At 35.8% G+C, this 12147-nt stretch overlaps 2 protein-coding genes across 2 annotated transcripts in view; one reads left to right on the top strand and one right to left on the bottom strand.

Annotated features, from left to right (window-relative positions):
• LOC133515617 (uncharacterized) overlaps window positions 1-12147 on the top strand; it is a 1004237-nt gene that overhangs the window by 3342 nt on the left and 988748 nt on the right.
• LOC133530921 (uncharacterized) lies at window positions 972-7983 on the bottom strand. The gene is made up of 4 exons (XM_061868994.1): window positions 6350-7983; window positions 5503-5610; window positions 5057-5226; window positions 972-1626 (listed from the first exon to the last, which is right to left on the bottom strand). Exons 1-4 carry the CDS (start codon window positions 6732-6734, stop codon window positions 1516-1518), a joined length of 774 nt encoding a protein of 257 aa, XP_061724978.1. The 5' UTR covers window positions 6735-7983; the 3' UTR covers window positions 972-1515.

Consider the following 12147-nt stretch of genomic DNA (forward strand, 5'->3'; position numbering starts at 1 on the left):
TCACATATTGGTCTGATTGTATAGTGAATGGTTGTCCCAAAGATTGCAGTCTTTTTCTGTAAACAAAACAACTACAATACAAGTGTTGTCTATCAGTAAAAATTCTCACATGGATTATAAGAGGTAGCAATCAATGATTAATGCATACACCTTTTATTCCCATGGGATCTACTTCTATGCTGTTCTCATCTGTTTAGACATTTTGAAGATATCTTTTTTATTAGAAATTCAGTAGTCTTTATTTTACACATCATTTGATATTTCATTGAATTTGATTTAATAATAATATATATAGTTTTTCATTTAGTGGTAAATATTTGTTTACAGGCTCTCTGAAACTCTTTAAAGACTAAGTCCTGACTACAGAATTTATTTGTAATTGGATGTTGGCTAAAAATTTAGCTTTAGCCACCCAGGCCATGAAAACAATTCTATTGGTGGAACTTATGAATCATATGATGCAATAATAATACTTTCCAACAAATAAAAAGTTTAACATTTTCGCTGGCAGTGTGGAAGCGGATCTGCATTAGCTTCAAGCCAATAATTGTCAGGAAACAATGCAGGATCGGTAAAAGTGGCGTACTTGTTCAGAGGCCAACACCCTCTTTGGGTTACTGAGCCACATTCCAAAATTTTTATTGACACAATAAATGATAAATAGGTAATTGAGGCTGTATTGTGTTTATGAATAATGCCACTAGAACAATTCAGGGACCAGAAGCTACACATTTCTTAGTTGTATTTATCATGTAATAGGACATATAACACAAAGTATCCATCTGTTTTTATTAAGTGGGATGATAAATATATCATTATGCCATTGCCACATGACAACTGTATATTTGGCGCCCTGGGCCTATGATATGGATTTTGACAATAATTTTGTATACTTTATAAAATATTTATGTTAAAATTTTAAATTTAACAAAAATTTAATACAATTTTATATCTAAAAAAAAAACAAAACATAACAGTCAAGAAATTTGATTTCTGTGCCACTTTGTGTGTACAGTTTACATAAAATATGGGTGAATAAAATTTTTGCCATGAGTAAGGCGCCAAAGTGAAACATCACCATAGTTCGTGTCATCCACAACGACGCTCAGATTTGTCAAATCTAACCTTTAATACCATCACAATACAAGTCAAGGCACGCGTCGTCGTGAATGACACGGTCTATACTATACATATAGTCTGCGTCTGCGGTCCTCGCTGCCTTTAGAAGTAGTTCCATAGGTGTTTCGCCACCTAGCAGGTGGTCAGCTAGCAGGTAGCAGAGACATTGTATTGTATGTAAGAAGTGCTTTACGTGCGTGAGTATTTTTTTGTACAACTTAACATGGATTGTTTTTGTAATCGGTGCAATTTCCGCATCATTCCATTAGCTCAGACTACAAGTGTACCATTGACACAAAAGGGTGACCATTGAAAAGCCTTACTGCGTTGAGATAAGGTTGACAATAGTCAGTGGTGTTACGCTGGCTCAGAGCCGTTCGCGTCGCGCACCACTTGTCAAAGAAAGCGACTGATGAGCTGATCGAGGATTCCTCTGTCCAAGTGGATGATGTTTTTTCTCGCTCGCGCCAATACATGTAGGTAAGGACAATGACGAGCGTCATGCACCTGCGAATGGTAACTAATATAAATGACATCGTAATAATAATAAAACTAGATATCATATTGATGTCAAATGTACGTTCGAATTGGCCTCCAAGTTTAATTAGTCACAAGTAGCCAGTTAAAAATGAAAATCTTTATTGGTAACAATTGTTAAGATGTATGAGAGTAGGTATTTAGGAGCCTGGGCCTCGTGTTTCCTTATGGTAAAAACACATCACTTTGTATGAAGAATTTACACAAAGTAACCAGTTTTCATAGCTCGTTTCGTGTGTGTATTAAATCACTCATTCATTGAGGGTTGTATTATAATATATACTTGTAAATGCGATATTACACTATGCAATATCACCACGATATCACCATCCACAATGTGATAGGAAAGAGAAAAATGAATGTAATATTGAAAGAGAAGTAGTTTCTTTGAAAGGGCGGCTAAAATACATTTTGCTGCGACTCAAGATTATCGCGGATTGATGTGCTAAGCAATCTTAGCATCTCATCATCTATTCATCAGTCATCAGCTGATCCTTAAATGCAGGGCTCGGTAATTTATTTTAGACTGGCCGATCCAATAGAGTTAGTGTTTTTTATGTTTATATCTTTGAATAACCATTTGAATAGTAGTCATATCCAAAAATGATTAACCTCAATTCACGAATATAATATTATTGAGGGCTTTTGTTGTTGGAATGTTTGTCTAATTAGGCATGGATTATTGTAGTAGTACCTAAGCTTGTATTCGGTCCGTAACTCGGGTGTACGCGAGCGGGTTGGGTTTAGGGAAGTGCACGCGTCGAGTTACATCGCCTGCGCAACGCGGTGTCCACTTCGCGTCATGCAATCACTCTTACTCCTAGCCCTCTTAGGTAACGACATCGCACACGACACACTAGTTTACTAATATTGGATAATATAGAGTTTACTTTGGACAGTTAGGAGTTTTCTTTCCAACACACTTTAATCAACGCGAAACTCTAGAGAACCTAACATACTCAATAAAAATTGGTTTTAGCGTTTATTTCATAAACTATAAGCAGAAATTACAATGTAAAAATAGGCAAAAAGTTGATTCCCATAAAGATATCATGCTTAACTATCCCACCCCACCCGACCGACTACTACAAATGAAAGATAAATAAAATAAAAATAAAAAATAATAATAAAATTGTTTATTCCTTATAAGTGTCACTTTACATTATACAGGGTTGGTACCTCTTTTTAAGTAACAGATACTTGTATTAAGAGGCACCGCTCTTCCTTAGTTGCTAAATGAACAACAATAAATTATTACAGAATTTGATGTTTCTGGAATTATGCTATTATCATCTATGGATCGACTTTTGACATAGTACTATGCAACTGGAAGTTTTCATGTACCTGAAGTTCTAAACGTTTAGTTTTCAACGGATTTGAAAAAAATATTTTTTCAGTCCCGAGCTAGTATCAATCTGAAACTTCACACAAATCTTCTTTGTAGACCCAAAAATCATAACAAAAATTATCAAGAGTCTACCACCCCCGGAACTACCCCTTTGGCTTAAAAAACGCACCCCTAAGCCTCAAAAAAATACTATTAAGCCTTATATCGATCTGAAAATTTAAACAAATCTTCTTTGTAGACCCAAACATCATAATAAAAATTATCAAGAATCTACCACCCCCGGAACTACCCCTTTGGCTAAAAAAACTCACCCCTAAGCCTCAAAAAAATACTATTAAGCCTTATATCGTACTGAAAATTTACACAAATCTTCTTTGTGGACCCAAACATCATAATAAAAATTATCAAGAGTCTACCACCCCCAGAACTACCCCTTTGGTTGAAAAAACTCACCCCTAATACTCAAAAAAATACTATTAAGCCTTATATTGATATGAAAATTTACACAAATCTTCTTTGTAGACCCAAACATCATAATAAAAATTATCTAGAGTCTACCAGCCCCGGAACTACCCCTTTAGTTGAAAAAACTCACCCCTAATACTCAAAAAAATACTATTATGCCTTATATCGATCTGAAAATTTATACAAATCTTCTTTGTAGACCCAAACATCATAATAAAAATTATCAAGAGTCTACCACCCCCGGAACTACCCCTTTGGTTGAAAAAACTCACCCCTAATACTCAACAAAATAATATTAAGCCTTATATCGATCTGAAAATTTACACAAATCTTCTTTGTAGACCCAAACATCATAATATGGGTGGTATAAAAAAATATTTTTTTCAAATCCGTTGAAAACTAAACGTTTAGAACTTCAGGTACATAAGTTTTCTGAACGTACTGACACAGACCACAGTTCGTTTGTTCGTTCCTCGTAATAGGCAGCAAACAGACGAGCCGCCGGATGGGAAGCAGTCATCGCCGCCCATGGACATAAGCAACATCGGAGGAGCCACTTATGTGTTGCCAACCTTTGACCACCCTAAATACCAAAATTTATTAATTAGGCCAATTTTGATGTATGAGTGTGAACTTGTGAATCTTCGACTCTTGACTCAGAAAGAAGAGAGCAAGCTCTTAGTAGCGGAGAGGAAAATCTTGCGGGAAATTCTGGGATCTATCAGAGATGAAGATGGAACATGGAGGTGCAGGAAGAATACGGAGCTAGAGGAGCTGGTTGCAATGCCCAATATAATTGGCGAGATCAAAGCCACACGACTCCGCTGGCTCGGTCACCTAGGGAGGATGGGAGAGGATCGTCTGTGCATCCCAGATACTGCTGGAGTGACGAAGCCCTAAAAGACCTGTCCACCCTAAGAATGCCCAAATGGCGTGAAGTGGCACAGGATAGGACAGAGTGGCACTCTCTTATGTCAGAGGCTAAGATCCTGTTTGGATCACTGAGCTAGTGATGTAGTAGTAGCTTATAAATGTGAGGCGATGGATGCTAGGTGCTCAACTGTTCCAATTTAATTTGCCAATATGTCATTATTGCTTTATAATTGTTAATGCTTATAATTATTATTGCTGTTAGTCTAAGTTTCGTGACGCATTGGTTCAACTGTAATGTCATGGAAACATTTTTATCAATAAAATAAATAAATAAAATATATTATGTATATACATAATATATTCTTTCTTTTTTTTTGATAGCAGTTTGTTTATTTATCACATTGTGTCGTCATCAATATCACATGGCGTTTAGGTGCGAAATTTTAACACTACACTAAATATACTTGATTTTATGAATATATTTTTTGTAACAATTAAGTATGTATCTATCTATAAAATGGAAAGAGTTCTTAAAATTTTTCAATATCCCTATACTGTAAGAAACAACATAATAACTGAATATTTTAAATCTTTGCTATTGTAATTGTATAATTTCTAATATATGTATAGGTTGTAATTTTTTGACATATAAAAAAATAAAAATTAACAATTTAGTTTTTACTAATTGAATTCATTTAGTTTTTTTAGCAATACCATTTTTTCTAAGGCCCACATTTCCCTCTTATGCTGCCTTTCCTCTTCTTCAAAGGCCCATTGAAGCTTTTTATTAACATATTCTTCCTCTAAAATTTGCTTCTGCAGTACAGTAATTTCCATCTTAGAATCAGCTATATTTTCAAATGGCCGCTTAGATTTTGGCTTACCTAGAACAAAAGTAATGTATTAGAATAATGTTTAAAAACAACAATTTTAAGAAATAAACTAGATATGTTATGCTAAGGGCACAGAATAAATAATAGGACTGCCGTACAGAAAAGAAACTTCCTACAAAACCGAAGTTTGACAGCAATTCAGGGACAAATCATGTTCTCCCATTGTAATGTATGGCACTATCCCTTTCGGCTATTTAGGGTTGCCAAAATTCAAGTCATTATCTTATCTCTGGTTGTGCATATAAAGCTATATGCTGTACAACTTACATAAAGCAGGTTGTTTTCTCAATCTCAATGAGGCAGGCTTCCACTGAGACCGTTTTGTAAGTGTCTCGGAACTTGCTTCCCCCAAATCAGCTGCATCCTGAGTGTCAGCTGCAAAAAAGAGGTAATTTGATATAACAATATATCATATTATGAGACCAGAATGCTTGCAATCCGAAGTACAAGGTATATTTCAAACTTACATAGGGTGTTCTTTGCTGGAAGAACAGGTGTTTCTTTAACATTATCTTTTTTTTGTTCTCTGGATGGTGAATGTATGATTTCAACAAGTATAAAAACAATGTTGAAATAATATTTTCTGTTTCTCTTGAATATCACCAATAGACATTATTCAATACATAAATACCATCTGGATCATGTGAAGGGACTTTGTGCAAAGTCACAAAAACAAAAAAATAAATAAATTAGTAGGGCATTAGCCCAAGATATTACACCAGAAAAACAGGCTACAACAGTACAGATGGTCGTACAACTTAAAAAAGACTGGAGGAAAAGCTTGGATAAGTGTTGGAAGAGGCCTACGTTAAGGGACGAGTTGGGAGTTTCCAATGGAAATGATAAATAATATACTTATAAATGTAAACACTTCAATAATAAAGGCTATTTTTATTTTACTTATTTTTATTAGTAGGGCATAAGTAATATTAAATAAATCTTTCTTGACAGACACAACATAGGTATTGTAGTTGGGAGCCCTGTCGACTGTGTTCACTATGTGGCAGTCCCAAATGGTTGCCCCTATACAGTGTATAAGTATATAAGTAGTAAATAACATAATTGCTTATATTGTTATGATTCAATTTGTAAGTCAATGTAAGCAATAACTTACCTACTATATTTGGCAGACTGTCAGAGTCAAAATTGTTCTCCATGCCATCAACAGAAAGCAAAATCATATCTTTGACTTTTGACTCAGTGGGAGTAAAAACAGGCGCCGCACTAGGCCCTCCTGCTCGTATTAGTGCTGCCTTTTTTCGGATATCTCGCTTGATACCCTCGTACTTCAGCCGCAAATTTTTGGAAGTGCGATGTGTACTCCTACTTTCAGCGTTGAAGGAAAGCGCGATAGCTCTCCAGCATTTTTCTTTTTGGCCCCAGGTTACCGCATCACTCTTCTTGTTTTCAAGAATGTGTTTATTAACTTCGACCAGTTTGATTAAAATGTCAACCTCCTCTGACGTGAAATTTATGCTCCTCTCACGTTTATGGGACATTGTTGCTTAACTATGAAAAAACTAATTAGTAACACAACGATAAGAGACGCGCCAAAACCCAGCCAAGCATAGATAGTAGTTGATTGTGCCTCTAGAACGTAGTGATTATATGCTCTTTGCTAGCAACCAAGCCAAGCAAAGTGTTCCTTCTTTCTTTGACATGTTTGACATTTGCATTACGTTTCGTTCCACATAAAAATAATTGATAAGTAAAAACATTTTTTTGTATCATTATAATTGTTGCAGAATATGCATTTAAAGTATATCAATACGCAACACAAAACAATGCATAAAATATGCACTTGAAATGCTTGTCAGTGATAAATTAAAAAAAATATATAAATGCTCTCTTATCTTCCGTAAATCTAAACGTCAAAATGCGATCTTGTCAGTGCCACAGTGTTGCCATGTGCGCGGAAGTGAATTATCGTATTTGAGTGTCAAAATTATCGGACCGTTGGAAAATGATCGTATGTCTATCAAAAAGACAGTATCCCAAAAATGGCTTGCAAAATAAGCTTAAATTTTCAATATATAACAATAGGGTTTTTTCCATCTACAAATCTTAGGGCAAAATTGTATCCCAATAAATTCTTATGGATTATAAGAACATGTTAAACTACCTTTAGTGGACCTCTAATGAGCATATTTTTGTAAATATTGAATTTAAAATATATTTTAACACACGTCACGAAACGACAATGAAGATTCTGGTGACGTCTCAACTCTCGGTTTGACAATGGGCTATAACCGCGAACATCGAAGTTCGTCAAGATTTTTCTCTGTCACTCTAATTACATATTAGGAAGAGTAAAAGAGAAAGATCTCCGCAATATGCGATTTTCGGTTACTCGGTAGGCCCCCCCTTTTGTCTGTTCTCAGTACAAAGTTTAAAACTCACGCCGTAGCCATTTTGGTGGTGGGCAATTAATTGAAGCTTCGATATCTTTACTACAAATAAACATCATAGAAATGCTAATGGATAATGAATACTTTATGATATAATATTTTATTAATTGGTTAAAAACCCACACATACACAGCTTGCCCACCACCTGTGGCTACGGCCTGAGTATCAAATTTTGTACTGAGAACAGACAACGGGGGGCCTTGGTGTTACTTAGTTAAGTGTCAAACCGTAAACTGTGACGTCACATGATTTTCAAAAAACGTTTTGGGCGCGACAGCATGTGTCAAAATATATTTTGTTAATTTAACATATTTAAAGCCGTTTTTAGGGTAGAAGTTGAATTTTAGGGCAACGTCTGGTTAATTATTTATTTATTTATTATTATTTCTTTATTTAAGACCATCAGGGATCATTGTGTTAGTAAATCTTATCCAAGTGTTAGAACTATAACTATCTATACATAACTATACTTAAGAACTACACTGTATATAGAATGTATTAAAAGCGTTTCAAAAAATCGGAAACAACCCTATTTTCGTCTAAATTGCGAATAAATAAGTTTTATGTTTGTGTATTTTTGTAACAGATCCAAACGGTTTACAGAAAATTTCGACAATTTTAGCCTATTTCTAGGGTTGCCATAAAATACGTCCCTTTCTTTAGTTACATAAGTAAACAAACTGGTTACACACAGATGGTTGTGACCTTTTATCTAGGCATTCTACAGCGGTACCGATATATGGGACAAAAAGACCCTACCTATTTCTGAGGGAAAGTGTCATCCTTTGCTCCAAAAACTAGACTTTGGGTGGCATCGTCCAAGGCCCAAGGGCTGAAATTTGGTAATGCTTTTTGGAAGTTCCAAAAAATCAAAATCAAAATCAGGCCAAATTGTCGTACATGTACGAAAATTAGCAATCTTGAGGATTTTCTCTAGGGACTTCAGCGATTCGAATCCTGATTGTTTTACTTTGGCTCGATAGAAAAAAAACAGTCTTAAACGCAATTTAAAAAATTGTTTCAATTTATACACAAAAGCTAAAAATATGAAAATTGCTTCTAAAAATGCGCAATTTTATTTTTGAGGGAACACAGCGATTACGTTTCCTTTTTTTTAACTTACAACAAATTAAAATTCAAAAACATGATATCCGCGGTTCACTTTTGATTTGATCACACGCTGCTCGAACTATATAATGGTGTTCAAATAGCTTAACTTTTTAGGGTTCCGTAGCCAAATGACAAAAAACGGAACCCTTATGGATTCGTCATGTCTGTCTGTCTGTCCGTCCGTATGTCACAGCCACTTTTTTCCGAAACTATAAGAACTATACTGTTGAAACTTGTTAAGCAGATGTATTCTGTGAACCGCATTAAGATTTTCACACCAAAAATGAAAAAAAAAATAATAAATTCAGGGGTTCCCCATACTTAGAACTGAAACTCAATTTTTTTTTCATCAAACACATACGTATGGGGTATCTATGGATAGATCTTTAAAAATGATATTGAGGCTTCTAATATAATTTTTTTCTAAACTGAATAGTTTGCGCGAGAGACACTTCCAAAGTGGTGAAATGTGTGTCCCCCCCCCTGTAACTTCTAAAATAAGAGAATGATAAACCTAATAAAAATATATGATGTACATTACGATGCAAACTTCCACCGAAAATTGGTTTGAACGAGATCTAGTAGGTAGTTTTTTTTAATACGTCATAAATGGTACGGAACCCTTCATGGGCGAGTCCGACTCGCGCTTGGCCGCTTTTTTACTAAAGTTCCATGACCAGGTCTTCAGTTCTCCCGATTCCTGTATGGACGGGATTACACAAACTGGCTTAGTCTGGAGACCCCTTTAGATCATTTTGCCCTCGTTGAACGCTTAGCTAATTCAACTACTGACTGTTCAAGTGAATGTGCTAATTAATACACCAGTCATCAAGTGTAGGCGACGTGTCCATTTCCCCCAAACAATAACCCACATAGGACAATGCGCGCCCAATTCGTACAGCACCAGTTTAACGAACTGACTCACCGTCAAGCTTAACTACTCTTAACTAATGCATAATTAAATCGTTTGACAAAATGCTACCACATAGACTGCTCTTCTAGACTACGCATTATAGAGGGTTTCCGAAACTGCACGAAAACTTGTCAAGTAATTAGTAAATTGTCAAATAAGTAACACAGCATTACAATAAAACTCACTGTGAAACCACAATATGTAGTGTTTTAAAGAAACAATACTTGTACATGAAAAAAAATATTGGATTTGGAGGATGACGTAACAGCGTGGGCGTGGCTCCGTTGCGTCGACTGACTCGGCGTAGAAGCTATAGGTACTCTTTGTTGCTATACACTTTAGTATTTCTAGTATGGAACCAAATAGTATGGAATTATTAAAACCTAGTTCCGAATTCTATATATTCTTTCAAATAGTATGGAATTATTCAAGTCTAGATTTCAATCCGAATCGCGAAATCGTTGTATCCTCCAATTCCTACACCACTTTATACAGCCAAAGCCTATGATTATAGTCCTAGATTGTAACATAAACATAACACAATATAAATATCTAGGTACTCATTATTGACATCTCATAAATAATTAAACACAGTTAAATTTAAACAAATCAGATTTTTGTTGATATGTGTAATAGATTGAGACGCTGCGGTTTTATATGTTTGTATAGAAGCGCCTACTACGAGTGATGACTGCGTAGTTCTCTACGCTCCGTCTAGCATGTAAGTGGTCTGCGCTGTAACGCCTGCGCTGAATTCGCTCAACTTTATTGTACTGCAAATAGAAATGGCCGGGAATTGGTTCAATTAGCAAGTGTTCCGCGAAGCCCGAGCGCGGCGAACAGCTCTTGACACTATTAGCGTTCGTAATAACTTGAGTTTTACGAGTCTATCATTGTAACTCGATGCGCTGAAAATACTTGAATTGTGACTATGGGTTCTTTTTTAGACTGGATCGTAAATGAATAAGACTCCTATAAAACTCCTTGACACATTTTAAAAGATATATTTAAAATAAATTATGAAAACGATTGTAATCCAGAAATCTTTTATATAAATTATAAACTACGAATTGTAAGTGCAGACAAGGCAGGACAAGGCGCCTTGAAATTTGTTGCAAAATTGTCCTTTCCAAAGGACACAAGTGTCTATGTACAAATAACTCCAAACTGATATAGACTATCTACTGACATGACACTGCCTACGAAGTAGGTCTCGGATTCGGATCCCGGTAAGAGCGTTCTGTGTTCATCACGGATATTTGCTCCTGAATTATGGATGTTGTCTATTTATCTAAAATACTAAATATGTATTTAGCTGCGTATATAAGACATATCATCGCCTGGTACCCATAATACAAGCTTAAAGTTTGGGGCTAGGTCGATCTGTGAGACTGACTGTCCCCAACTGTCCCCAAATAAATGACTATTTTCATTATGTAAATTATAGTGATAGTGTTATCGAGACTACTATTATTAAAATGATAGTGTTGCTCCCCACTGTCCCATAGCTGGACAGACGCCTTGACCCAATGACTCCATATGACGCGCCGATCAAACATTACGAGCGTTGACTCCGAACTCCCAGGAGCGATGACCGTGGTAAAAACTAACTTATTGTGCTGTTGCCGCCCACATTTACTTTGCACGGAGAATTTAATATTGTAGTCAATGCACGTTTTGATCACTTCGAGATTCCTCACGGTGACGTCATGTGTTAACCAACACAAATGAAGCTTAAGTATATAAAGCATATAAATTGAGATGTCATATAGAAAGAAAAAGTGACTAAAGTTTCAGTTCTCAGGGCTGGAATCGAAACAACGTCCTCTGCATTCGCGACTGACGCCTAAAACCGCTCGCCATCAGACCCGGGTCAATTATAAAAATACTTGTGTAGTTTAGTTCTTGTAAAGTCGTTTTGAATAGTAGTGAATTCGACTACGCGCAGTATCTACATCGTCACCTAGCTTTAAAAACGAGACAAGCTTCTATTTGAAAAATTATGATTGTGGCAGATAGGTATGATTTTTGAATGCAAATTGGAGAAATACATCTTTATTTGTATCAGATACTTTTGGCGCATTGTGTTATCGGCTACTATTGGTGATGTTTGTAAAAGAAGAACTTTAGCAGAAATGTTAGTTGTAAGTCAAAGTTACACATATGTTGTCTATTTCTTCGTAGTAAGTAATCATTGTTTAATGGTTTTACTTTAATACCCCAATTGCTAATTTTAAAAAAACAATCACCCCGCAGCAACGGACAGCATAGAATGCATGCTTACATGAAATCCTCATTGTTCTTCATTAATTCTCCAGTCTCTTTAAGCTTCTTAGCACAGACTTCCACGTGGAACTCAAGATTGTCAATGAAGGCACGTTTTGATTGATGCTACGGATTTCCGTGACGTCACTTGATAAACACACAGTCACACACACATGCGCCTGAGCACACACACGCCCTGTCATAAGTCGCCGCGGG

Source organism: Cydia pomonella, chromosome 2, assembly GCF_033807575.1.
Source record: "Cydia pomonella isolate Wapato2018A chromosome 2, ilCydPomo1, whole genome shotgun sequence".
Classification (NCBI taxonomy): Eukaryota; Metazoa; Arthropoda; class Insecta; order Lepidoptera; family Tortricidae; genus Cydia; species Cydia pomonella.